General features: G+C 38.8%; 1 protein-coding gene across 2 annotated transcripts in view; it reads right to left on the bottom strand.

Moving 5' to 3' along the window:
- Nucleotides 1-27,091, bottom strand: part of HIPK3 (homeodomain interacting protein kinase 3) — a 67,040-nt gene that overhangs the window by 16,438 nt on the left and 23,511 nt on the right. For both annotated transcript variants that reach the window (XM_041469385.1, XM_041469386.1), the window contains exons 3-4: nucleotides 3,632-3,755; nucleotides 442-561 (exon numbers count right to left, since the gene is read on the bottom strand). In XM_041469385.1, coding sequence (XP_041325319.1) covers nucleotides 442-561; nucleotides 3,632-3,755 — 244 coding nt within the window. The remainder of the gene's footprint in view (nucleotides 1-441; nucleotides 562-3,631; nucleotides 3,756-27,091) is intronic.

Here is a 27,091-nt window from a genome sequence, read left to right as displayed (position 1 = left end):
CAGGAAATCTAAAAGAAATTAGCTGTACACAGCCATGTTATTTCTTAATCTCCTTTTTCTCTTAGGAACTTCTGATCCTGAAGCCAGTTCTGGACAAATGTTGTCAGAGCAGTGTGGACCTCAGAGTCAAATTCCTTACATGAAGTCAAAAGCAGCAATGGAGCAAAAAAGAGAACAAAACCAAACAAACACATTCATTTAGCACCTCTGGAGATACAAGGCTTAATTTGAATTCCCCACCTGGCAGCCACGAACTGGCCACAGCACAGCCTGGCAGCTGCACCTTGGGGGACAGAAAAAATGGAAGGGATAAAGAGCAGGAGCTGCTAAAAACCACAGGAGATGCACCAGGGACATAATGGTTTTGTAGTGAATCTTGGCTTCTCTCGTTTCTCTGCTCACAGAATATTGTGCTGTTTTCCACTACATTCTACTGCTTACCTTTAATCTCCAACTAGAATATGGTGCATCCGTTTCTCTACAGAAAAATCTTGCAGTTTTCGTTCCCATGCTTAACAACTGCTCTCCTGGCAAACCTTGAGTCTGTGAAATGTAACGAATCTGAGGAAAAAACAGAACAGGGAAAAGAATTTACCTCTTGCTTTCAAAGCGTGATCCCCACACAGTTAAAAACTTGTCATTTCATTAGAGAAATGACAAAATGAACCATGCTCAGAGTTCCACAGCTACATCTTACAGAGGGGAGAAGCCTAACCCTGAGCACTTGGCAGTGCTCTCTCCATTTCCAGAGAAAGCCACACATAAACAAACCTCTCAAGTGACCTATATAAGCAAGCTTTTTAGGTTGGTTCACAGCAACGAGGAGCTGGGGAGAGTGGCTGTCGTTACCTCCTCAACCCACTCAAATCCTAAATGTATTTTTTTAATTCTAAACAGGAAAATCAGTAGGAGTGCTTTGTTTGCTTACAGAACTTGGATGATTTTTTTTTTTTTGGCATGTTCTCATTACGTAACTTGATAAAAATCCTTCCCATTTGCTGTTTCCAGTGTATCAGGTCTTTTACACATCTGACACACCTGCATTTCAAGGAAACATTCCATGTGGAAAGGGAGTGCCTCTACAAGCTCCAGGCAGCAAAAGATAGTGTTGTTGTCCAAGAAAATCTGCTACTGAGTGTGATGGGAATGGACTGGCTTCATGCCTGAAAGAAACTTTGCTCTGAAACGTTCAGAATTCATTTATTTTAGATGATTTACTACGCATTTTGCACTGCCTATCAGAGTTGGTGATCAATGGATTACCTAGACAAGTTAAGTTTCAAGGCTCCAACAGAAATCTGTTGAAACATGATGTGTTTTAACTACTGTGCATGCAGTGTTAACTCACTCTGCAAGGGGAGGGTTATCCCAGAGGCAGTATTGCTTTCAAAATTAAAAACCACCTTGGAATTGGAACTGTACTTGGCAATAATTGAAAACCAAGCTTGCTGCAGGTCGGGACGGAGAGGGTACAGATTCCAGCAGCCAGGGCTGAACTTCTGAAGGGCAGGGTCCACAGAGGGGCTGCTGGGGTGAGCCAGCCCCTGGGAAAGCAGGAGCAGCCAGGGAATAAGAGAGAAGAAAGGGAAAAATCAAAAGGAGTGGCCAAATACACCAGATCAGAAATTGAGAGATGAGAAGATAAAGCCAATGAGAGAGAGGACTTGAGAGCTGGGAGCACCTGAGAGGAGAAAAACTGATGGGCAGTAGAGAGAAAAAGCAACATGAGAGGCTTCTGCTGAAAAGTGACAACCCAAGTGGGGAGGAACTAAACACAATGCTGCCAACTTCTGGGGTTTAGTATCCTCCATAATTCTCTGCCTCAGGGAGTAAGGAGAATCCTATTTGAAAAGAAATGTTTCTAGATCATTTATAATGTCCTCAGAAAACAAAAGAGTCTAAAAAAGTAGAGGGGAAAAGCCAGTGCATCAGTTGAAAAATTCAGCAGTTAAATGCCTGTGCCTGTTTCTAATAAGTATTAAAGCTCAGAAGACAGGGCTGTTTTCTACTGAGAAATACAGCTGTTACTGCTTCTAACCACAAATGAATGTAAGAACTAAGAGCTCCCTTTCAAGGGCCAGTGTGCCAGCTGCCACACACAGGGGGACAGGGGGGAAATGCAGCACAAAGCCTGTTTGTTTACTCAGTGACACACACCACGTAGCAGGAGGACAGGAATTCCCTTGGAAGCCATCTCCTGCTCCTGCTGTACTCATGGATACTGAGAAAAGCCCTGAATCTAATTTCTCCAAAGCAAGTTTTGCAGAGCTGCTGGAGCACAGTTACAAGCCTGGTTAAAGCAAGGCAATTCCTGATGGTGCAGAGGAGGTTGCAGCCCCTCTTCCACCACGACTTCTCCAACATGAGGATCAGGCAAGTTGCTAGATGAGGCTTCCAGCAAACTTGAATAATATGTAAGAGCTAAATAAGTTCGCCGAGTTTTTGGAAATTTTTGAGAGAGCGTTATAGATTCTTTCCAAAAAACAAATGCCTTCACTTTATCCTTAAAAAGAACAGCAAATTATATGGGTTGTTAGATGTTTCCTCTTTTATTTTCGATTTTAACAGCAACAGTCTGCAAAAAGGTCTTGTAAATGCATCAAAGCATCAACCCACATTCCATTCATAGCTCACTTCCCTGAGTGAAACACTGCGTTTTGTGTAAATGAAGGAAACTGAAACAGAAATATTACCAACATCAACGCAAAATTAATATATCCCCTGAAAATGATTCTGACAAACAAATTTTCAGCAAAGTAGTTCTGATCTGTCAGTGCAGAAAGCCAAAAGCCCACTCCATGAGCAGGACTTGAATAACTTAAACAACATCCTCACAACTAAATGCTGAATCAAAGATAAGAATTTAGCAAGAAGCCTGTGCTGCTCCTTCTGAGGTTTTCAAGAGATTGCTTCGCTTGCAAAATTCAAAACCGGGAGGGCATGCTCAGGATGCTCATTACATTCCTCCCAAATTCCACATTATTTTCCAAGTGTTTAAAATAAAAATGTTCTACATCTTTCATTAGAAACAACATGGGGTTTTATTAAGTTTGCTCACTAGCGCTGATGGTGTCAGTACTGAAAACTCCAACAAAGCAAGGGCAGAGCTTTCAGAGCTCCAAGCTTTACCCCTACCTAGCTACAGTATGATTGTGACAGCTCATTCTCGTTCCTCATGAAGTACAGGCTCTCAAATCCTTGAGCTTTGTTGGATTTCCAGAAAGCATCAGAAAGTATTCAGAGCACAATTAATCCTGACATCTGAATAGACATTCCAGAGTCAACCCTGTTCATGGCAAATGAAAGAGAGATGATAATGCAGTGATGGTAGCTGCAAACTTTGGTTTCCATCAGAAACAGCAGCTTTAATACCAACATCTATTTTATAAGATGGAGTGGGGAGGACAAATGGAAACTTAATTCAAAAAAAGCAGCACAACATACAGTCTGGGTCAGAATCAGGATTTATGTTTCTAGAACAATCAATAAGGCTAAATTAAAAGCACTGAACAGACTTGAAGAAAAGCTACATAATAGGGGACATTATTAGCATTTAAAACTCCGGATTTAATGACCTGAAAGTCTTAAGTTGCAGGAAGTGCACATATGCTAGTGAAATTTATTCTACTACCTGGTCATATTCCAGTGCTCCTGGGTACAGTGGCCATCCAAGAAACAGCTCTGCAATCACACACCCTAACGACCACATGTCTATGGCTTCACAAAACGGCAATCCCAGTATGATCTCTGGTGCTCTGCAAATCAAACATGGTTACTGAAATTTTTTCCTTAGGGAAGAAAGGTCATTCAACAATCCAACATGACAAACAAAAAATTTTAAAAAAACCAAAATCTATTTCTTGATAATTGTTTCAATAAAATCACAGCATTAGAAATTTGCATTTTTATTTATCTAAGTAACCTGTGCTAGTATTTTGCAGCTCTGAGATGTTTTGTTCCTACAAGTACCAGTTTGCTATGCACATGAAAATAACTGATATGCCTGGAAAACAGAATATCCCTGATTCAGAACTTTTGCCTTTCCTCCAGGATGTCTCAAATGAGTTGCCCACTCAGTGTCATAAGTCAGTAACTATATTCCAAACACAACAGTCTTTTATCTCAAAAAAAATACCCAACTACAAGTTTTATCTGAAAATCCACTTGCACACTTCTCAACTGTACAGTACACTTAAAGCTATTTAAAATATCAATTTAATTATGTAACTGCAAATCCCTTAATGTACTCAAATCAGTTGAATGTGATCAATTTTTAAATCACTTAAATGAAAGCACTGCATTTGCTAAACAGAGCAGGTGTTATTTTTCACCTAAAACAAATGTGAATTATTTAACCAACACCATCTGAATTTATGTCTGCACTCAAGAACCAGAAAAATTGGTATTGACACAGCTGCTAAAGGGGCTTTTAACATCTCTGTTCACGTGGAATGGAACTCAAGTATTTTACAAATATCCATTTTCATTGTATTTGTCCATTTAAAACCTTCCCTCCCAGCTCATTCAAGCTATTAATAAAAGGAAAAAGAATGAATTTATATTTGCATTCTAACATGGAAAGACGCCTGGAGATGTAAAATATTATTTAAAGCATCACACTATGAAGGGATCTACTTTTAAAGCAGACAATCTGTTGTTTGCTTAGCACGTCACAGAACAGCAGGAAGGTGGTTAAAACCACGAGAGTAATTCCCAATACAGCTGGGCAGAACGGGAGCATCCAACTGACCAGGAAACGTGGGATTTCTCACCTGGGGAAAAACTCACAAATCTTATGCTTCAGCACATCCTGCCATTGACATTCCACACACAAAACTGACTCTGATCATAGTAAATACCTACGTATCTCATTCTCCTCTGACATTTCCCTTTATCAAAATATTCTTTAAATTACTGACAGGTGCTGGATTGGGAACAAATTCCTATTTTTATGCTACACTGGGACAGAGAAGCTGTCTTGCAGCTGTAGAGCAGATCAAGAGCTGAAGCATCTCCATTCCTTTTCACAAGGGGTAGTTGGTAGAAGCTGTACGTAGACATATTTCAAGCTCCAAGGATGCACGTTCACCACCAGGGAAATGACTCCCAATGCTCTGCCCCATCTCTGACCAGTGAAGCCATTTGGGCCTCTGCCACAGGGAAAATCCAACACTTTTTAGATGACAAAATCTATAGGACAGGATATTCTGTTAAATAATTATGTACTTTCCATTCATGCTAGCACTTCAGTTCTCCCCATCCTTGCCACAGACCATTTTGGATGTGATTGTATGAAGGCTAAATCTTGTCATGCTGGCAGTGAAACTGGAGAGGCTCAGTTTTCCACTGCCTCCAAAGATTTGACTACAATAAACTTCTAGGGATCAAACATATGTATTTTTGCAGTGCAGGATCCTGACACTGCAGTAAGTCTTAGCTAGTTTCGTTATCCAAGAAATCAATTCAACATCTCTGGATGCCACAGGACAGAAATAGCAGCGAGAAGCGTCTGCCTTTCCCCGCTGGCTGGGTGCCAGTCTGCCTATGGTTGTTACAGATCTCTGTTAAAATACACTTCCTTTTGTTGTATTATGTTACAGCCCTGAATAGTTAATGAACATACACACAGCCTATGGATACAGGGGCTTTAACAAATGCTTCTGCTAAAATAAGCTCTGTAAAACCTCTTAGGTTTACTCAATGGTTAATGTGTGCACCGTGCAAAAATAGTCGCAGTCTGTCGGTCTGTCTGTCCCTGTGGAGAGACAGGATCCCCAAGGAGAGAAGGATGAGGTGAGACACAATGCCAAAAAAAAAAAAAAAAAAAAAGAGAGAGAGAGGTTGCTTGCTGTGTTTCAAAATACAGTAATCTGGTGGTTTTTCCATAAAGAAGATCACTAGTAAGTAAGCCGAAGGAAAAGGGAGGTACTTCAGGAGAGGTGAAGTGCCCCTCACTTGCCAACACCAGACCTGCCATCCAGAAAGAAGAGGAAATAAATGTGCTCCTGAGCACAGCTACCTGCACCATTGCACAGTACAGGGAACAAAAAACATTTTCAGGCCAGCCTGAAGAGAGGAAGATGAAAAGCTGCTGCTCTGTCAGGGCCAATGTCACCTACCACGCTAGTCCTTAATGGAGCAACCTCCCCACAGCAAATTAAGTTGCAGGAGAACTGTAGCTGAGTTTGACTATGTTTGGAGTGCTCTTAACCAGCTCAAATATTTTTGTTAAACAAAGGTTTGTTAATGTCATGCTCAAAAACACCTGCTTCTGTTTCTCCTTCTTTTAAAGTTCCTGTTAAAAATCTGCCTGGAGAGCTGAAGAAAAAAGAGTTAAAGTGGAAAGAATTATTCTCCAATTTTTGTTTTTAAGATGACCCACAGCTGCCTTCTCCTATAAGGAATATTTCACCATGCCCATCAAAAGGAATATACTCCCTTTCCTAACTACAAGCACAGACATGAGAGCGGCAGGAACTGCAGATGTCCCAACAGTCCCTTTAACATCAGATTACTCAAAAAACAGTGTAACTCTCTCAGAACAGCACCACACACACACACACACCCCGCCCTGCTTGGTTTTTACTGCAGATCACAAGATGTTCAGTGCACCAGAAGACACCAGTCTCCACCTCAGCAAACAGCACCTGTTATCCCATAACAAGACATCAACAAGGAGAACACCCGAATTTTCTAACCTTCTTAAAGCCACTGAATCTTACTTAAATGCACTTAAATTAAAAGCAAGATTTTAAGAGAGAAAGCACCTATTTCCTTCTTATCAGTGTTAATTAAACATTAATTTAAAACATTATCATAAAACAGCACAGCTTAGACTTTACAATTAGAAAGATCTAAAAAGATGAAAGACAAATTAATACCTGTTTCAGCTGCTTGTTTGGATAGCCACATTTCCATTTATTACATCACAGATCATAAATACATATACTATATGTATGTACTATATGTGTATATTTACTATATATATAATATATATTGTGTGTATGTATATTTACACTGTAACTTTCTGTAAGCTTACAAGAGAAGAAATCACACAATTTGTTCCATTAACTTGTTCAAAGACCAGAATATTTCATAAAACACTTTAGCTTCAGAATTTTAGCCAGCTTGGAATAAAGCAACAAAATGAACAAATTTGAAGAACAATGAGATAGTTCCTTGATGGAGGATTAAAAAAAAAAAAAAACCAACAAAAGAAAAAAAAGAAAAAAAACACCACAACAAACCCCAAGCAAAAACTTGCTAAAAAAAAATCAAAACTGCAGCACAGTAACAGAAAATTTCTTCCTTACACAGGAGGAACAAAGAATGAAGAGCAAGAATTACCCATACTACAAAAATAAGTCATAAGAAGTCTGTAAGAAGTCAAACCATTTCAGATGATCATCACCTAGAAATGGTTGGTTAGAAATCCAAATTAGAACAGAAGTTACATGAAAAAGCTAAAACCCAACAGCCGTTGTACAAAGTAACAACTGAAGAACAGCACAAGACAATAAGAACAGCAGCTCCCCAGAACCGCACTTTCATGAAGAATTCAGTTGAATGCAGGAATAATTTCTCAAGTATGTTCCCATGAAGGTCCAATAACAGAGTCACTCTGTACATACCCCTCAGAGATGAAGGAAGTGAGACTAAAGATGGAGCAATTTTTATTTCTATTTCCTTGGCAGCGTGGGAGGGTCAGTGTTTCGACTGTTGATCACAGCACTGGTATTTACCTGCTGCTCTCCAGAGTGGGGAGTTTAGAAACAGCCTTCCTCCCCTCAAACTTTACTACCAAACTTTACTACCTCTATTTACTGTGCTGACAATGCCTATTAATTATCTACTCTGGATACAACACAATGGCACCATGATAAGAAACACTAATGGCAAGGAAGCCATCAGAATGGTGGGATGTTTATAATTTTTCTTTTTATTAATGACCTGTTGAAATCCCTGGTATGGACCACTCATGTAAATGGAACCAATTTGCAAGAGCTGAAGTCAAACCAGGTTACCAGCCTGAGTAAACCAGTCTTTGCCCCTGCTGCCATCATGAGCACAATGCAAGCACATCCCCCCTGAAAGGAATAACCACACATGGGTTGTGAGATGCACAACTCTTCTCCTAAAGAAAGGAGGCCTAGGAGAAGGAGCAGATGCAGTAAGTTAATGAGACTTGGCAATGGGCATCCTGATGAGTTTTCTCATGTACAATTCACTCTCTTCAACTGCCAGTCTTTACCATGTACATGAAGGAATGCAAACCTTTCTTCAAGATCTGCAAGAACACAGGGAAGACTCTTGGCTGGAGGGATCAAAATCAAGGTGGCAGCAGCCAGAAAAAACTCCCAGGCAAGTACAGTTCAGTAATCTGAAGGATGAAATGGGAAGGAACCATGTAATGACAAAACCTGGAAATGATGAAGGATATAAAGATCAGTTGGCTCTATAGTGGATTCATGATGGTCTTCAGAAGGAATTTCAAATATGCAATTACATCAACACAACAACAGGAAGTAGAGCATACAGGGTGTACGGTAAACCATAGTGAAAATTAAGGTACCATGTTCATTAATTAATTACCCAGAAGAAATTATGTTATAAATTAACCAACTCTTCAATGAAAAGTCTAGACAACTTTACAGATTACTTAAGAAAAATATTTTACAATTGGGAGCAAAAATAACCAGGATATCAGTATTTACTTTTAAAGAACAAAGACATATAAAAAATATTATGCCTTATATAAAACTAGTGATATTCCCTCACCTTGAATAGTGTGTGTTCACTTTTGAATTCTGTGTTCAGTTTTGGTCACCCCCATCTGAAAAAGGATACATCAAATAGAAAAGACGCAGAAAAGAACAACACAAATTAAAGACTTGGAGAGATATGGGTGCAGGAAGAAACCCTGGTTAGAACTATAAAGCTTCAGGGAAGAATGAATGATCAGTAACATTATTCAAATTATATAATAAATAAGGGAAGAGAAGCAGACAGGCGTTTCTAATGCCCTGCCTCACACTAGAAGACCAAGGAATCCCCCACCCACTTTGAGATAAAGGCTGATGTAAGCATAAAAGTGGATTTTTAAAGTCAGAATTGCAATTACTCCTGGAATCACAGGTCACTGTTGAGATAAAAAATATTAGGAGTATTTAAGAATGGATAGACAGGAAAATATCCACAAGTAAGGGCTGAATCCATGTAAAACAAGAACAGCCATCAACTGTGCAGAGCTGTAAGAAAATTGCATCAGAAGACACTGAAGTGCAACCTTGTGCTACAGTAAATTTTCTGCAGCAACAAAAGACCAGGATACACAGACTGCTGATCTGTGTATCCATGTATCTCATTTCCTACATATTAAAATCACTATTCTTGCACAAATATATGAGTTATCCAAGCAAATCCCTTGACACAAACTACAATCTTGCATACAACCTTCTAGTCGCTACAATCTTCCTCATGTTACTTGTAATGTCATTTTATTAAAATAAGAATTATATCAATAAAATTTATAGGTGTCTTTAAAATAGTTGTGTTACACATTAAAAAAAAAAACACTCAACTGCACTTCCTAAGAACACTTTTACAGTTGAATTTTATTGTCTCTTGCTTTTAAGTGCACTGAGATGTCAGAGGCAGATTGACAGTGTCATTTGCTAACATATACTTGATCTTAGAAATGCAAGTATGGAACACCATGGCAGACAACAAGCCTTCCTCCCCATTCCTTGGAAGGAACACTGCTGCAAATCAATAATCAAAAACTGAATAACAGATTCACATTCACACTCCTGGCTTTTGTAGTTTTCTAGGGTTCTTTCAACTCTTCCATGATTAGGCATTGGGAAGTACATAAGCAGCAGACTCTGAGATGGGGAGTATTTTTTTAAACTCTAAGAATGTAAGAGGACTTGGAAATCAAAAATGTAAGTGCTCAGACACAGACTCAGGAAACATTGGCTAAGCTGGACAGGGGTATCTTTGTCTTTGAGGTAGCAGGAAAGATTCAATTCCACCAACTCTCCACAATTCAAGGCATGTACCTTAAAATACAGTGAGAATAATTATGTTCAAGCTGATATGGGAAGTTACCCCTCATTCCTAGTCTCATTCCTCCTCTGAAGGAGCTTGGTGCATGGGAAGTGGTAGTGAAGACACCGGGAAAGCAGTCTCTGTATCTCCTGTAAAATCCTATGGCCACAGGATGAGTTTTACTACAGAAATGACAAAACCTCACTTTTGCCTAGTAAAACATTTTCATAGGACTGTGCATGCTCAACAGCTAGAAAAGACCTAATTCCCCTCAGAGCCTCCCAGTGAGAGAGATATATATATAGATATATATATAACATACAAGACTGACATGCAGCTGCCAGTTTAACTTTGAACCCTGATCTGCCCTTGAGATGGATTTAAAAATCTTATATAGAAAACAGCCCATGTATGTGACTACTTGAAAAAAGAAGCAATGTCTGCAAAAAAATTGTTTAGAACTTACTTTCTTTAGCTCATAACTGAACGGGGAAAAAGAAAATTCACCAAGAAATTAAATGAGACAAAAAAATTAAATCCTAGGTCATTTCCTCAGATAATAAAAAAAAATCACAAGTTATCCTAGATCTTTTTCCTGATATTGAGAAACAATTTTGTTTTAAAAGAGCAAGCACAAGTTTTTAGCTAATATACTTTCTCTAGCCACTTACCAAAAATACTGAAGATAATTTAGCTATTCCTCTTTGATTTATTGAGATGAGAATAATAAAACAAGTGATTTCAGCTGACTCTTTTCTAATTATCCACTATCTCTCCTGAAAGGAGGACTTGATTTTATTAAAACCAGATGTTTATGCTTTTGCCTTTTCATTATTTTGATTTTCCTTGAAAAGACTTACCGAGTGATTTATTTGTATGCTTGATAGGTTAAGCAGTTTCTGAATTACATGAAAATTAAGCAAAGTAGATACTGATGCAGCAACAGAATGAAGAAAATTGTGTAGATATAGACTCTTCAGATGCTTTACTGATAAATAAAGCCTGCTATTTAATACACTTAGATTTTGGATAGCAAAGTGTCAATATTTTAAGTGTCAAATGAGGTTACTTCCCAATAACTGAATTTGTACAATACCCTTTGTGTGCCTGTAGGATTTACTCCTAACTGTGGGACCACCCTGCCGTGCTTTATCCTTCCCTGGTCGAAGGCTGCAAGAGATGGTCACACAGACATTGCCTCTGCCCAGAAAAGGAGAACATCCAAAATCTCATACAGAGCTTTTGTACAAAACAAAGCCCGGGGATGAGCTGCTGAATTGTCCAGATTATTTCTGAAGAAAACCAGACTTGAAACGATCATGTTTGGAACAGTGACTGCAGTCAAGGCAAGCACAAGTGGCTGTGGAAGGCCAGGCAGTGGGGCTGCTGGCAACCACGAGCTGACCTCCACCCAAGGAGAGGATCAAACACACATTTCCAGCTCCGGAGGAGGACAAGAGAAGAGCACAGCGTGGGATGTTTCAAGGCCTCACAGCTCAGACATGTCAGAACTTAATTCCCTCCCTGCTTTACTTTGTTATTGTTGATTCTGTGGGAATGACAATTTCTAACTCGACAAGGGCCTACATGTGTCACCGTCGTATTTTCTGGAAAAATCCCTTCGCCAGGATTTCTCTCCTGGGAAGCTGAGAAGCCTCAGAGAAAAAGGAAAACAATATTATCTCATTTGCTTCTCCTGTGTTTTGCTGCTTTGGAATGTGGTTTGGACATTGTTTACCAACAGGTGATTGTTTCATTGGTTTCTGCTGTGAATTGTTTCGAGTTAATGATAAATCACGGTCAAACTCTGTCAACACTCTGGAAGGAATAGTGAGTTTTTCATTAGTATCTTTTAGCCTTCTGTCTGTATCCTTTCTCTATTCTTTAGTAGTTTAATATAGTTTAGTTTAGTACTCTTTAATATCATATAGATCATAAAATAATAAATTAGCCTTCTGAGACCATGAAGTCAAATTCATCATTCCTTCCAACGCCGGGGCACCCCGTGAATACAAGACACATGGACCTGCAGAGCCCAAACACATCAGCTGAAGAATAGGTAGAGAGTTTCTAGAAAAGAGTAAAAAGCACAGCAATATTTGCTTTTAGCATCCTTGTCAAGAATGCCAAGGCCTTGTAAATCAGTTTTCTGCAAAGGCTCTTTGTGTTTTAGCCCTTGATGACAACAGTCCTAAAACTGGGCTAAGGGTGCAAAGGTATGGTGGTGCTAAAGAAGCAAGCAGACAGATCCTGCTGTAAAAAAACCCAGCAGTGGAAAGAGGAATTATTTTCTAATATGACTGCTTAGCATGAGGGTCTATGTTACTGGCATAGTTCATGTAAAAAAAAAAAAAAAAGAGAACACAAGGATGTTGCTGTTATGTCAAGAAATCAAGTGCATCATATTACTTTATTTTAAGCAGCTATTAAAAAAACCAAAAAGAAAAAAATCCAAACCAAAACATCAAAAACAAACAAACAAACAAAAAAAAACCTAAATAAAACCACTCACACAAAAATATCCCCAGTACCAAAGAAAAGTCTAACCTGAAAACACAAAGGAAAATTTCTTCAATTCTTCAGCAAAACTTGAAATGGAGTTTACTCTCCAACACAGGGCAACAAGCTCAGCCCAAGAGCTCAGTAAGCCCTGAAACCACTGAATTATTAGAAATAATTTTCCAGCATAAAGCTGTTGCACAGCAATTCTGCACTGGAGATGAACACACCCCACAAATACTGCAGAGAGTAAGAAAATCTGCCCACATCCTTGTCCATTGTGAAAAGGATTTTTTAAACTGCTGATACCTGCCCGTCTGGGTGATGCAAAGTTGTGTTCTGGTGAAATTTTGCAACTCAGACTGATAAATTTTGACTTCAAATTACATTGTTTAAGTTATAGAAAACTCACCAAAAATTAAGAGAAGAAAAAGAAGTTTAAAAGAAATTGTACTCTTAGAAAAAAAAAAATCTCTATTTTCATTACAGATAATTTATGTAGTGACATTAGATTATAAAAACATTGTCAAATCAAGATTCAACACTGACAACATGACATCAGGATAAACAGAAATGGTATGCTTGTTAAAGCTGTTTTATTTTGAAAGACAAACAAGCAACAGACTTGTAGGAGAATCTAGTATTTTTAAGAAATTATCTATTAACGTAATCACTTAGAATTCAAATATTCAAAGCACATACAATTTAAACAGCAGTGTCTTGCAAAATGTCATGTATTGATGCCACAGCTTCACATTGGAGGTTCATATCCTGTTCACTACATAAATGGAACACCAGAATTCATTTCACTTTGGATACCCCCCTATATAAAATGTTATCTAGACACTTAGTACCTATGCCAGCTGCAAAATGAAACACAAAAAATTAGAAAGTCTAGAAAGAAAAAAGAAAGTTATTACAGAAAACCTACAGAGCAACAACTGGGGCAGATGAATTAACACACATGAAATTAAATCTGCTTTCTCAAGGTTACACTAGTAGAGACCTTTTGGTGAATAGAAATATTTTTAAATGTTTCTAGTTACTAAATGTTCTGTTGGATTAATACCCATACATGTCTGACTCAATGTCCTGTGGGAATCTGTAACTTCCACAGAACACTGCAGAAAAACACACCCAACACACACAAACACTTAACAACCTTAATTTTAATTTGAATTCTGCTGCAGTTATTTATGCTCTGGCAAGTGGACTGAGTGGCTGACTTGGCGAGTTTTTCCCATACAAATTTCTATGATTAGACCCGTGGTGTAAATATGACACCACCAGAACAAGTCTCATCCTCACCCATGGCTTAGCAATCCCACTGACACATCCATGGGGAAACACAGCAGCACCTCAGCTTTGGGGCACGACAGAAAACCACCTGGTAATGTTCTGACAGAGCTAAGAAATTACTTTAGAAGATCTAAAGGTTATTTTTTTTTTCCCCTGCCTGATGAATTTAACCTATGGAGTGCTAATAGGAAAAATACACAAGTCTATTTTGGTAGGCTAGACTGTTAAGACCTCAGCCTTCCAGCCCATCCTATTACACCCCAGTCTGCTGAAAGAATTCAGATGCAATGGTCCCTCCAAATGTTTCACCCCAGCCTTGAACCCCAATAAAACCCTCTTTAATTCTTCTCCTAAATGCTTTTTTTCTCTCTGCTTGTTTTCCTATTTTTCCTTCCCTATTATTCCATTTTAGTTTATTTGTCCTTTCCTGTTGAAAGGAGAGCCTGTCTATTCTTAGAAGAGTTTTGGCTCCTAAAATAAACTGCTTAACTATGTATCTATTACATTCAGAATTGATGTCACATCAGACCTGCCAACGTGCTGCGACAGGAATGCGACCACAGCAAAGAGCCCCAGCATTTCTGCAAGCCCTGCTTTGCAAAGATTTTTGAAGTAAATTTACATTCAAAAATGCAGCTAAAACATTGAGTAGGGATTTTTTCCGTTTCTTCTTCTCACTACATAAATGTGATATTTTTAAAGCAGTTCTTGCCTGATACCTAATACTAAACCCCAGACCCTCTACCACCACACTAAAGGAAGAAATCACGGCAACCAGATTATACTGAGAATTCTTTTTCATCATGTTGAATGTTAAAATGTTGCTGTGAGCAAATGAAAGTTAAAAACAGGTAGTGCAGTATAAAGAAAAAAAAAAAAGATAAAATTGAGATCTAGATAATAAATGGATAATAATGGGAGCCTTTCATCTGAGTGAACCCTTTGAGTCTGGTCCAGGACACTAATAATTGCAAGTAGCTCATTAGTTATGGCTAAAAACTTCATTCTGTTCCCAATATAGCCAGACACTCGTGTTAGGAAAAGGCACACTTGTTGACAATAATAACAGAAGCAACAAGGATCAAATAGACAAGGAACTTTTCCCTCATTTACATAACTGCTACTGCTCAAACTGGGCTGAAACACACACAGTACTCAGTGCCCTGAGCTGAAGAACTTTTGTCTCCGAGAGGAAAATGAAAGGGAAGTTATCTTCACTGCCTGCTGTTCTCAGAGTGCAGAGAGAGAATTATACAGAATTTCACAAGGCCCCCACAAGGTTCTTCTGGAAAAGTGTGAGGGGCAATCAAAATTTCCTGGACTTTAAAAAAATAACAGCAATAGTTATTTCAAGAGCACAACTGTCATTTCATTTGAACTATTAGACATGCATTAATATAATATCAATATGTCAAATATCTCAAATATGTCCTCAACAGAGAACAGAAATACACACTACATAAAGCCCATAATCCATCTAAGTACCATACTAGGCCAGGGAGATATTCCGGGTTCAGCTTTCAAATGACTTGTACCAAAATACAAAACCAAGACAATGCCAACTAAAAATTTATTCAAAGCACCAACAACTAACAAAAATTGCAAAAATAAAATAATTGTGAAGTTGGATTGTTTTGCATGTCATGGCCAAACCCTGACCAGTGCTCTAAAGGCTATGGGATTATGAGAGGCTGCACAGTAGGAGTATTTACCAGGAACTCCTGTTCTTTGAAAAGATGAAAACTGAAGTCCAGCTGACAAATCCCTACTAAAAAGGTATCTGTGATTTCCTTAGATATCTGCAGAATTCCACATTGGTTTGTTTCCAGCATACATGAATTTTCCATGGGGGAAAAACAAATCCTCAAATCAAAGTGATACTTTTTCTTAGTGCCAGGAACTATTTTTAGTTTATGTTGTCACACCACAAATTGGTAGGACAAACTTTCAAAGGCCAGCCCTGCATTACGTCATTGCTTTTTAGTAAAGCTCCTAGCACGGGCCTTACTGTGTCTTGGCTAACAGAGTTAATATTTCCTTTTGAGTCAAGCTCATTTCGTTTTCTGGCAGTTTTGCTTTGTGCTTTTCACTTCTAGGAAGAAGTCAAGTTACAAAAATAAGTGCAACCTGCATATGCTAAAATTGGGAGGGGGGAGGGAAAAAAGTCTTATTGAAAGAAAAAAACACCTCCCAAAAGCAGCCACCCCCAGCTCCATTTCAGCAATGCCCTACTTGGCTGCCTGCAAACCTTGGTGGTTTTCTTCTAGATTCATCAAGGTGCTATAGTTCTTTTGGGTCCCTGACACTGACCAAAGTTTATGGGTGAAATCAGACAGGATCACTATCAGCAGCACAGCTGGACTTCTGTGTAACATCATTTTCCCCATTATCAGTTTTCCTGGATGTCTTCCTCACAAAATGTCAATTTTAAGATTGACATCAGTGAACACTATTGACTATACATGAATAAGAACTTATATTATCCATGAATCGGGTAGCATAAATCACCACAAGCAGGCCAATATACTAAATGAATCCTTGGCAGTAATCCCACTGCCAAGACAGGCTTACAAATTTGTTTACAATTACCCAGGAAGAAGCGCTGTCAACCAGCCTTGTCATGGCTCTGTAAACAACATATACGTTAATGATGCTGCTGGGAAAGGAGCAGCAAAATTATCCATTATCAGACAATTGCTGAGATGCTGGAATACTTGAAGCCTTCCCCAGAAACAGTCTCTTGAGAATAAATAGCTGGAAACAAGAACAGTATCAGATCTACATCAAAATCAAAATAGAAGAGAATTAGAGCCTGGTAACATAACCTTATGAGGAAGAGTCCATTAGAGCATAATGATAAATGCAGGTATTTTCATTAGTCATTTCAAAACTAGACAAACTCTTTATTCTTATTATTATTTTCTGTCTCTGATGCTGGAAATGGCCTTAGGGCAAATCAGCTTGTACTATGATTTAAGATTACAGATTTTTACAAACATAAATAGAAATAACCAACTGAGAAAGACATAAAATCCAGCAGACATCCAAAAAAATCCCCAAAGACGCATTTTTGAAATAAATTTTCATCTGAAGATGAAAATCACTGGAGTCTACAGAAAGTATGTCACTGACTTATCAAGACTTGTAGGGTACTGTAAGTACCTAAAGACAGAAAGCTGCTTTGGTGAGGTAGGAAGGAAACAGGCCTTTACCTTAGTGACCTCACACAAGTGTCCCTGGAAATAAAAGGCAAGATGGCCTTGTTACAAAACAGAGAACATTACATTCTGCTACCTTTTCAGGTCCTCTAAGGATGGCCAGTAGAATGCTACAGCATTCCCCTTAAGGCTTATTAACTATCATGTAGCAATAAAGTCCATTATGATTACTAAGTGCTTTCCCCAAGGTGGTTACTGCTCCACAGAGTAAGAAATTATCATTTTTGCAATTTAAAACCATAACTACACAACATATTTATGGAGCTGCTGCAGTTAAACCTGATGTAAACAGGTTGACTGATTTATAAACCTTCTGTAGGTGTGAAGGTTTCTCAAAGATGCCAGACCTGTTTCTGAATCGATTTTATGATTTTAAACCTGACAAAAACAGACTCAAATGCATATCCCTGATACCATTTTGTATTCATATGAATGTGGATGACAGGATGCAGATGACAAGTTGCCACTCACTAGATTCCATCACCTTTCCAACCTCAGAGCAGAATGGTGAACTACCAGGAACACCAACCAACCAACCTAACAAGCACTATCAGACTTCATCTGCCAAGGTCAGGGGGCAAGGGTGTTCAATTTTCAGTGATTATAGTTTCATCAGCACAAAAAGAAAAAAAAACTAATAATCAAGCCTACCAAATTGAAGAGGACTACCAAAAATAGGCTTTGTTCTACAGAATAAGCACATACCTCACTGTGTTGTGTATTTCTTATGCCCCACTGGTGCCAGTATACCCACTGAAATGAGAGACAAGTGAAATCATAGTGCTTTTTGTTTCGCTGTTCAGCACAGAAAACAAAACTGTGTTAAAAATCTATTAATTGAGAGATTAAAGTTCCACCAGGGGTTAACTGAAGGAGCCCATCATGCGTTTAACTGGCTCTTCTTCCTCCTAGGGGATTTCATCACCTGAGGGGAAAGAGGATCCAGGGGGATCTCTAGGGTGAAAAGTGACCCCTGGGAACACCCACTAACCAGGTGAACCAGGCTTCATAAACTCCTCCAAATCATCAGTGTGTCTCAATGCAAACTTGCTACGATTTAGAACTGTTTTATAAACACAAGCTTCATTACAATTGTCATACATTTGGTATTTTCTAAACAGTAAACAGGAACAGGCAAAATCTAGCTGATGAAGTCAGTGCCTACACATATCAACACAGCTTTAGATAAGAATGTTCTGAAATAAATAGCATCCAAAGCCACTGCATGTGCCACTGCTTCAATAAGAAGTTATTGCTGTGTCATAACTGTGTCAAAAAAAGAAATCACTAAAATATCGAGGCAATGTTTACAAGTTGCATGATTACTTTAAAGGTAATTATTTAGCTAGAACACATGACTCTTATTTCCCTATGAAAGGCTCTCTACTTAACTGGATTAACACACTATTGATAGCTAAATTCCACTGCTGGAGGCTACTGTCAAGTCATCATTTCCAGAACAAACCTATAAGCTATTTTCTTTATCCTGTGTGCAACTATTATACCAAGCTCATCATGAATTTGTACCCAAAGTGCTCTAAAAAAAACTGCTGCAAAGAACTTTCAAGAGATACATGACACAGGATTACCTGTTCTAATGAAATTAGACCATGCATCAGTCAGGTTGGAAGGCTAAATACATTTAGCAGCCAACCAAGAACCTAACGTCTGATTTTTACCATTGGTAATTTTTTTTTTTTTAGTTTAAATTAAATTTAAGTTAGATTCAATTTTGATGCTGTGAAAATTGACTACTGCCTGGAACTCAACTCTCAGATGTTTTCAAGGGAAAGCAAATCCAGCACTGCATTCTCAGCAAATACTTCTCATGAAAATGTTTACATTTTTCTTATCAAAAGCAACCCGCAGATGTACACACTCACGTTCTCCACCCATTTCATAGCACACACAATACACAGGTTTTACACAGAGATGTGAGACAGGCAAGAACAGAAATAACCTTCTCCAAGATAACCTCTCCTGTACAAAGTTGCATTCAGGATAATGCCACTGGAAAACGTGCCCCATCCTGCGCCGAGCCCTCACCCTCACATTTCTGTGGGGGTAAACAAGGAAAAGGAACTTCTGACCTTTCTGCTTTCATGGAATCATCAAGAACCACGTCAATACAAGCAGAACCCTCATTTTTTCCAATCTCATTTCCATTTGCAGCATCTAACGAAAATCAGAAAGAAACTGAAAAAAATAACCCTGCAAGTGGCGTCATCATTTGTTACTGCTGTATTTCACATAAAGGGAATTTATTTTAAAGTTAGGCTTAGCAACAGGAACAAAAACAATAAAAAAACCTAACTGGTTCCAAACTAGGGAATTTTGAAGTCTAACTTCCTTCCTCATCTCCCAACAACACTCTGTGTTTCCTGATGCTGATCATGCGGGGTGGGAGACAGAGCACAGGCCTTCCTAAAGAAGGGCCCCAAACCCCCCCAGAAGGGCCAAAGGGGAATAACCAAAAAGGTTAAAGTACACAGGGAACACAATCCAAAGAAAACATGCTTGTTAGGGACAGGACAGGCTGATGTGCTGGCTGCACAAAGGACTGGGAAAGCAAGTTACAGTTTCCTCATTCTGCACTGGCAGAAAGTGCTACCCCACGGTACTGACACAGGGCTGCTTGGAAAATGTCACCCATCCTTCCAACACAATTCTCCCTGTTTTCCTGGGCTCTTGTCTGGCTCAGCAACACCAGCAGCCACTGATCACACTTCAAAGCACTGGTCACTCATGCAATAAAATTGCCTGTTGCACCACACAGCAGCTCCTCATCAGGACCTTTTCACACAACAAATACAGAACCTATTTCATAAAACAGAACTGGACTGGCCAGATGTGTAGTATGTCATTAATTTAAACAAAATAAAAAAAAAAAGGAAGAGACAAGCAGCAAAAACTACCTTTAATATGCGGCAGACACTGGACACTGACTGCACCTTTGAGTTTACATTCTTCACTGAGTTATTAGAGATAGCCCTCTGCCTCATCCCATCTTTTACTGAATAGGTTATGTTTGATACAGGAAAAATAATGAGACTGAGCATAGGAAGATTCCCCCTTTACAGGGGAAATTATATTGTAATGATGTCTAGGTCTACTTGAGATATATTTGCTGATCACAGACGTGTGTCGAGTACTTATTTTTATTATTTTAAAATGTATCAATAACATTCAGTTGTCAGTTATGTAAATTATAAAAATCAAGTTTCAAAGCATGACAAATTTTTCGTATTTTTCTTAGACAAGCCACACCTGAGTCCAATAAAGCAAAAAGACCATAGCTAATGAAAAAGAAAAAACAAATTGGAAACTTAGTCTGATTATAAATGGAAAGTACAACAATTAAAATATTTTCCTTAAAATCCAGTTTAAATTTGACAAAATATAAAAAAAAGACTGTTAAACCCCATCATAAATTAACACCTAGGGTATTAATCCCTTTCAGCCACCAGTTCTCTAGTAAAATGTAACAGTTCATTCAATGTAAAAAAAAAAAAAAAAAATTGAATAACTGTTTACAAAAGATTTTGGAGAAAAAATAAAAGATATTTTGACTTGCAAAAGAAAATATTGTTAATTGCACACAGTCCCTTTCCAGTGACTCCCACCCCTCCTGCACACTGAAATTCCAGCCTGGAGCCGCCAGGAGCGTGGGAAGGGTCCCATTGCGTAAGATGTTATTAAGGCAGCAAAGCCTGGCTGCTTAACTGCAGATACTTAAATACTCAAAATAATTACACAGATTAGCCAGCCACGGCCGGCACAGCGCTGCCGAGCTGGAGCAGCAGGGAGCTATTCCTGCACACCCTCTCCAGGTGCATTCTGTGCCCAAGGACCGAGCTGGGAGATGCTGAGCCTGGGCCTTCAGCAGGAGGCAGAACAGGACTGACCTCGGCTCCTGCTAGACCCACACATTTCCAAGTCATGGAAGAATTCCCCAAGCACAGAACTAATCGTGCTGTGTCAACAAGGTGGATGTCACTCCCACTGAAGTTAATTTACAGGCATAAAGTACTTTTCCTTCCTGCTCAAGCTGCTGCAGAGTTACAGGACAGTGCTTAGGAGAAATATGTGAGGAATCCCACATTACAGTATCGCAGATGTCAAGCATCGAAGCGTATTTTAGAACAATCTGGGCCAATTTTAATTTTTCAGCTATTTACTCATAGGCTCAGACCTACAGAAGTTTGGCACAAGATACTACATACTAGTTAAAGCAAGCAAGACATTATGAAGCATTTGTTTCTTCACGGGATGGCCAAAAACCCAACCAAAGGACCTAACAGAATAAAAATTAAATACAGCAGTACACTGCTCTGAGGAAACAATCCTTGAAGTACAGGTGTATACAGCTACAGTTATCTCTGAGCATGCACTCCCTTCCTGTTCCCCAATACAATTTTTGGGTGGGGATGTCTTTTGCTTTTGGGGGTTTGTGGCTTTTCGTTTGGTCAGTTTGGTTGCTGGGTGGAGAGTTTTTTGTTTGCAGTTGCAGGGGTATGGTTGTTTTGTCTTGTTTTTTTTTTTTAAATAAAGTTCCCTGCCCTGTCTGCAGAGTTTTTTGTTCCTCTTGCAGTGGCAGTGCCATGAGAAGCAAGCGTTGAGCAATGAGCTGGAGAGAGAACTAAGAACACAGGCTCTTAGTCAACATCAGGAAACTATTTCCACTTCAGAAGTCAGGAAGCTTCTCGCACTTGTGCCACATTCTGCTGCAGAAGAGAATCTGCTGTCATGCCACACAAATGTAAACAAACCTATCAACAACCACTGCACTTAATTATACTTCACTGTTGCTGTTTCTTCAAATTTGCACTACTGCTCTTCCCAGACAACAATGAGCAACCCTCAATCTCTGTTTTGTTTTCTATAGCATACAAAGGCACCACACGTGTTACTGAGTTAGTCCAGAGCTATGCACACAGTGACTTGCCAAATAGCTGCTGCAAAACAGCAAGGACAACTACCAACTCCTTCCTTTTCACCCTGCAGGAGTCACTTTGAATCCTCCCTCTGGCACCAGCACCCTGGGGATTTTCATCTCCTGTCAGATTTGGGTTGAAGCACTCAAAGGTTCAGTGGTACTGGGACACAGGCACACTTCACGCACATTAATCAGACAAAAAAAGCTCAGAGGTCAGCTCTTAAGTTTTTCCAAAAATCCCCACTAGATTACACCCACCCAGCAAACATCAGATTTCTTATTGCAGGAGTTTCTTGCACTACCCATTCCAGAAGTGCAAGCTCCCCCTCCAAGAAGCTGATCACAGTCCATTTTCAAAACAGGTGCTCTTGCTTGTCCTCACAGCTCAACCACTGGAAAGTTAGAGGTGCAACATACACAGAGAAATTGCAGAAATGTATCTGTAACTATTCTCTCATGAAAAACTCAAAACATTTGAAAAATCTTTAAGAGGAACTAAATGGATATTGTTTCATGCAGAAGAAAAATTCAGCTACGCCACTAACTTAAAAACTGCAGAACGAATCCACTCCAATGACTGCCATTAAATCACTCATACTTTTTGATTTGCTAAAACATACTGACCTGTGTGCTGCCTTTCACCTCAAAGCATGTAAATCACATGCTTGACAAAATGTTAAGTTCATCTCACAAAGGCCACAAGAAAAAAAAAAAAAAAAAAAAATTTGAAAATATCTTTCTAAGCTTAGAAAGCAAAGCTAAAATCAAAGCATGACAGCAAGGAGAAACGAGTTGTTACATCCAATTTCATACCTATTTAAACTACAAAAGCCATGCAACTCATGACCAAGAAGAAGTGAGAGCAGGCATGTGTGCAATACTCAGTGGGGGGATGCACCAATAAAACACCACCATGTAAAGCAGCTTTCTGCCACACTTTAGCAACCACAAATGAACACACAAGATTTCCAAGAGGTGCACATTTGGTAACACCGTCTCTGGCTCCCCGAGCACTCTCAGCCTGGCCCCCACCATCACAAACACATGGAAATCCAAAACAAAGGCCATGCTAAAACTAGGAAATTGCAGGTCTCCTGTGTCTGGAGAGAGAAGAGCACTAATTATAAAGTGATTAACTTCTAATAGAATTTTTCTTCTGTCAGTAAAGGAGAGGGAAGGGCTGAGGTTGCTGTTATGGATTTGGCATTCCACATCTATGTAACACCACCTTTTCTGAAATGGTGACAATGATGCAGATTCTGTATCTTGAGGGAATGTGACCTATATACATTGGTTAAAAAATTGGCTGAAGGGGTATTTCACTGGCTGAAGGGATATTTCACTGGCATTATTATTTCACTGGCATTATACAAGCCTGCAGGAGAGAGTCAGTGGACTCATATCTCAGTCCTCTGGATACACAGAATGAAAATGCTGAAGTGTTAAAAAATACCTGCAGAACAGGAAACCACGTATGGGCATGACCTCCATCCAATCTAGTAAATTAAATATTAGAGTAAGTTTGGGCATTTCTCTATGGGGATTTTTGAAGGTGTTTCGAATGAGCTAGAAACAGAACTTCAGAACTTTTAGATGGTGCAGTTTATTTTCTTATCTTCTACACAGGCAGGAAGGGTGAGTTCAGCTCACATCTTCACTGCATGGCTCAGAAGGTCACAAGACCCTCAGTTACAAGACATTTTAAGGATTTATTGACTAATAAAACATTGCCAACAAGGATATTTATGGTTTTGACCCAATCCTTAAATACTCTGTCTTATAGACCCCATACTACAGTGTAGTAAGCTTTCTTAACCAACCACAGTATGACAGCCAAACCTCCAATACTGCATTCTGAACTCCTTTTTTACCTCTCTAACTACTTTTATTTTAAACTCTAAACTTTCCTCCACTTAATGTATCTCTACTTCAAACTATAAATTCACACTCTCGCTTCTAAGACCTAAGTTTAGAAGCCTTTTCCAAGGTCTCAAATAAAATCCAGTGTTTAATTCTAAGCTTTGGTTTACAAGCCCAAAGTTCTAAGAATTCCTTGCATTTCAGATTCCAACATTTCTCTTTTAATTTTATATCAGATACCTCTATGTTCGAGCAGAGTCAGCAGGGAGTCATTTGATCATATTTGTACACAGGCTAAAAATGATTCTACAGACAGACACACAAAGAAGAAAAGGTGCTTTATATATGTAGATGCTTAATAATCATAACCTCACAAGAAGTGGTGTGTAGAGAGATTAAGTGGAACAAAATTAGTGCTAATTTGTCTTAGGCAATCCTGAAGTTGCTCTTTCAGGAAGGCAAATACATGGCTACAAATTGAATATCCCAAATGACACATGGCACTATTCCACAAGCAACCAGCCCTGTGGGACAGTCATTCTGCAGGCAGGGTGGAGCACTGGGGCACTAATGACACAAGCTAATTCCTAATTATCCTGCTATGTAATACCCTGCAGGGTTGCAGGGTTTTTCCCTTGTTAAATATCAGTTAGTTTGCTAACAATTTTTTTTTGTAAGCTTTTAGCAGCTTAACAACTGCTGTCTGTATTAAACACTACATCAAATAGGAAAATTACATAAAGCAAGAAAACACAAGGGATGCAAGTGGTGGTGATCAAAAAAAAAAAAACAGGTCACTGTCAACTCAGTGAGAGAAGACTCCCAGTTCATGGCAGGGCCAAGAGACCAGTTAAAAACCAGCAGAAATAAACTTGAGAATCAGTTAAGCACTCCTTGTTTTTTAGTGCCTCTGTCTGCAGAAGTTACACAGCACAGTCAGACATCAACTACAGAGCTGTCCCAGCTACTCTGTGTGCACAGGAAAGCTTTCCATTTAAGAATACTTTCTTACTGGAAATTGTTGAAGTATTTCAAGGCTGTATGAAAACCAAAGCAGTCAGCAGCCATACCATATAATTTACAAATTACATCCTCCTGTTCTGCTTCCCAGCTCTTGTTACCAAAAATGCTGAGGCCCTCTGCTCTACTCCTAGCTACTCCTCCAGGGAGGTGAAGTGTCCAAAATCAGTGGCATCTCCACACCATGCTGGTCCAGAGAAAGGCAACAAAGCTGGTGAAGGACCTGGAATATAAATCCTATGAGAAGCAGCTGAGAAGAGCTGGGGGTGTTTAACCTGGAGAAGAGGTTCAGGGGAGACATTGTATTCTTTGTATTCTTGAAGAATACTTCAAGATAGTAAAAACACTTAACAAAATATGTGTATCCATACAGCATAATTTATATTAAAAAAAAAAAAAACAAAAACAAAACGAGATCTTGACTGGATGGCAAGCAGTGAAAGTGAGAAAATCAGAAACTCAAAATTTTAAATATTAACTTGGGTTCACAAAAAAAGGCACAAAGAACAACATCCAAATACTATTAATGTGAAAATGGCTTTTGCCAGCATATCTTTTTAGCAAGTATCAAGAGCTTGTACTGATCTATGACCTACAGCACACCCTGACAGTTTTTCAGTTGATAAAACAGTAATATGCAGTTTAAAAGCTTCATATAGTGTTATATTTATACAAAAGTCTTGTACGTAAGTGAGGTGATGCCTGCAGTTTTTCAAAGTCATGAAATGGACATGTTTGAAAGTTACCAGGGAATTAAGTTTTATTGAGAGACAGTAACAAAAATAATGGTAAAATCTGTTTCACTTCAATTCCTAGAATCAATTTGGGGCAATTAAAATACATTTTAAATTCCCATTAATTTTGAATCTTCAACATTAAAAAAGCTTTTGTGCACTACACTTGTAACAATAAAGTGTACTCTTGTGAAAGATTTCATCGTGAAGTATTGGGTGGTTTAAACATTTTGAATACTTAAAAATTCACTACAAGGGTAAGACCCTATCATTCTCAGAAACATCCAAGAAGGCATTCAAATACTAATGAAAATTCAACAGCGCAATTCTGAAAAAAGGTAATCACATAAAGAGATGATATTTTGTGAGAGACTGCACTGTCCTGGAACAACTGAAACATCCTTGGTATTTGCAAAGGGGGAAATGTTCTTAAGGTAACATCATAGTCTCAAAATGCAACTGCTTGAAAATCTTATCTGTGAAATGCTTTTGGCTTGTTTCTCCCAGCCCTCTAATCCCATTTCACTTGTTAGAAGCTGTTTTATTAACAGCCAAAAAAAAGAAAAAAAAACTTGAAAACATTAGCTAGCACTGTCGGACCAAGGACATTCAAATATACAGCATAAAATATAACAGTCCAGACATTTCAGGCCATTTATATTCATAGAAACTTGAATTCTACTTAAAATTGCATCCCAAACAGTTATTTTTATCCTAGACACCATACCACTTTCCAATCAGTGCCTGAACTCACATGAGGTTTCTTCTCTTGTCAGTGTTTTGGTTTTTAATTCCCTAGTATTTTATTGCTGGTTTTGGTCTGACTTCACGTGAGTCTTTAGTGCCCTAAACACGCTCACATATCCATCTACACTTGCTCAAGCTGCTTGATTTTCCAGTCAACAGACTTCCAACACATCTGCTCCACCTCTTCACTCAGGTGGATGCAGAAGGAGCCTCCACCCAGAGAACACCTCTCCCCTGAAGACAAGGATGCCAGGTGGAAGAGATGGGCTGGAGCAGAGGCTTGGCTTTCCACCACCTTGATTCCACGAAAGCCATGTTTTCACAAGAGCCCCACAGTGGGAGCCATTTGTCACAATATTTACAAATATTAGCATTTCCAAATGGTAGCACTGCAGCTACCACTGATATTTTCTGCAAGTGAGATATCTGATATAGCCACGCTCACGTACGCACAGATGTATGAGGAACAGATCTTTGGGACTTAAATATCAGTGCAGTGAAAAAAAAAAGGATCACATTTCAGTAGATCTATTTTAATGTGTGAAAAATAAAAGCTGCTGCCCAAAACTTCAGCCACGGCAAACAGGTCTATCATTCAAGCTCAGCAAAAAGGAAATAGAACAAGAACCAAGAGCTCTTTTGCCTTGAAAATCATGAAAGATTTTCCCTTCTGTTAAACTGAAGCAACCTAAAGACTAAGTGAACTCTCATCTGAACTCTGATTCACA

This window comes from Pyrgilauda ruficollis, unplaced genomic scaffold, assembly GCF_017590135.1.
Source record: "Pyrgilauda ruficollis isolate IOZ18807 unplaced genomic scaffold, ASM1759013v1 scaffold230, whole genome shotgun sequence".
Classification (NCBI taxonomy): Eukaryota; Metazoa; Chordata; class Aves; order Passeriformes; family Passeridae; genus Pyrgilauda; species Pyrgilauda ruficollis.
This window is presented reverse-complemented; position numbering and strand designations above follow the sequence as displayed.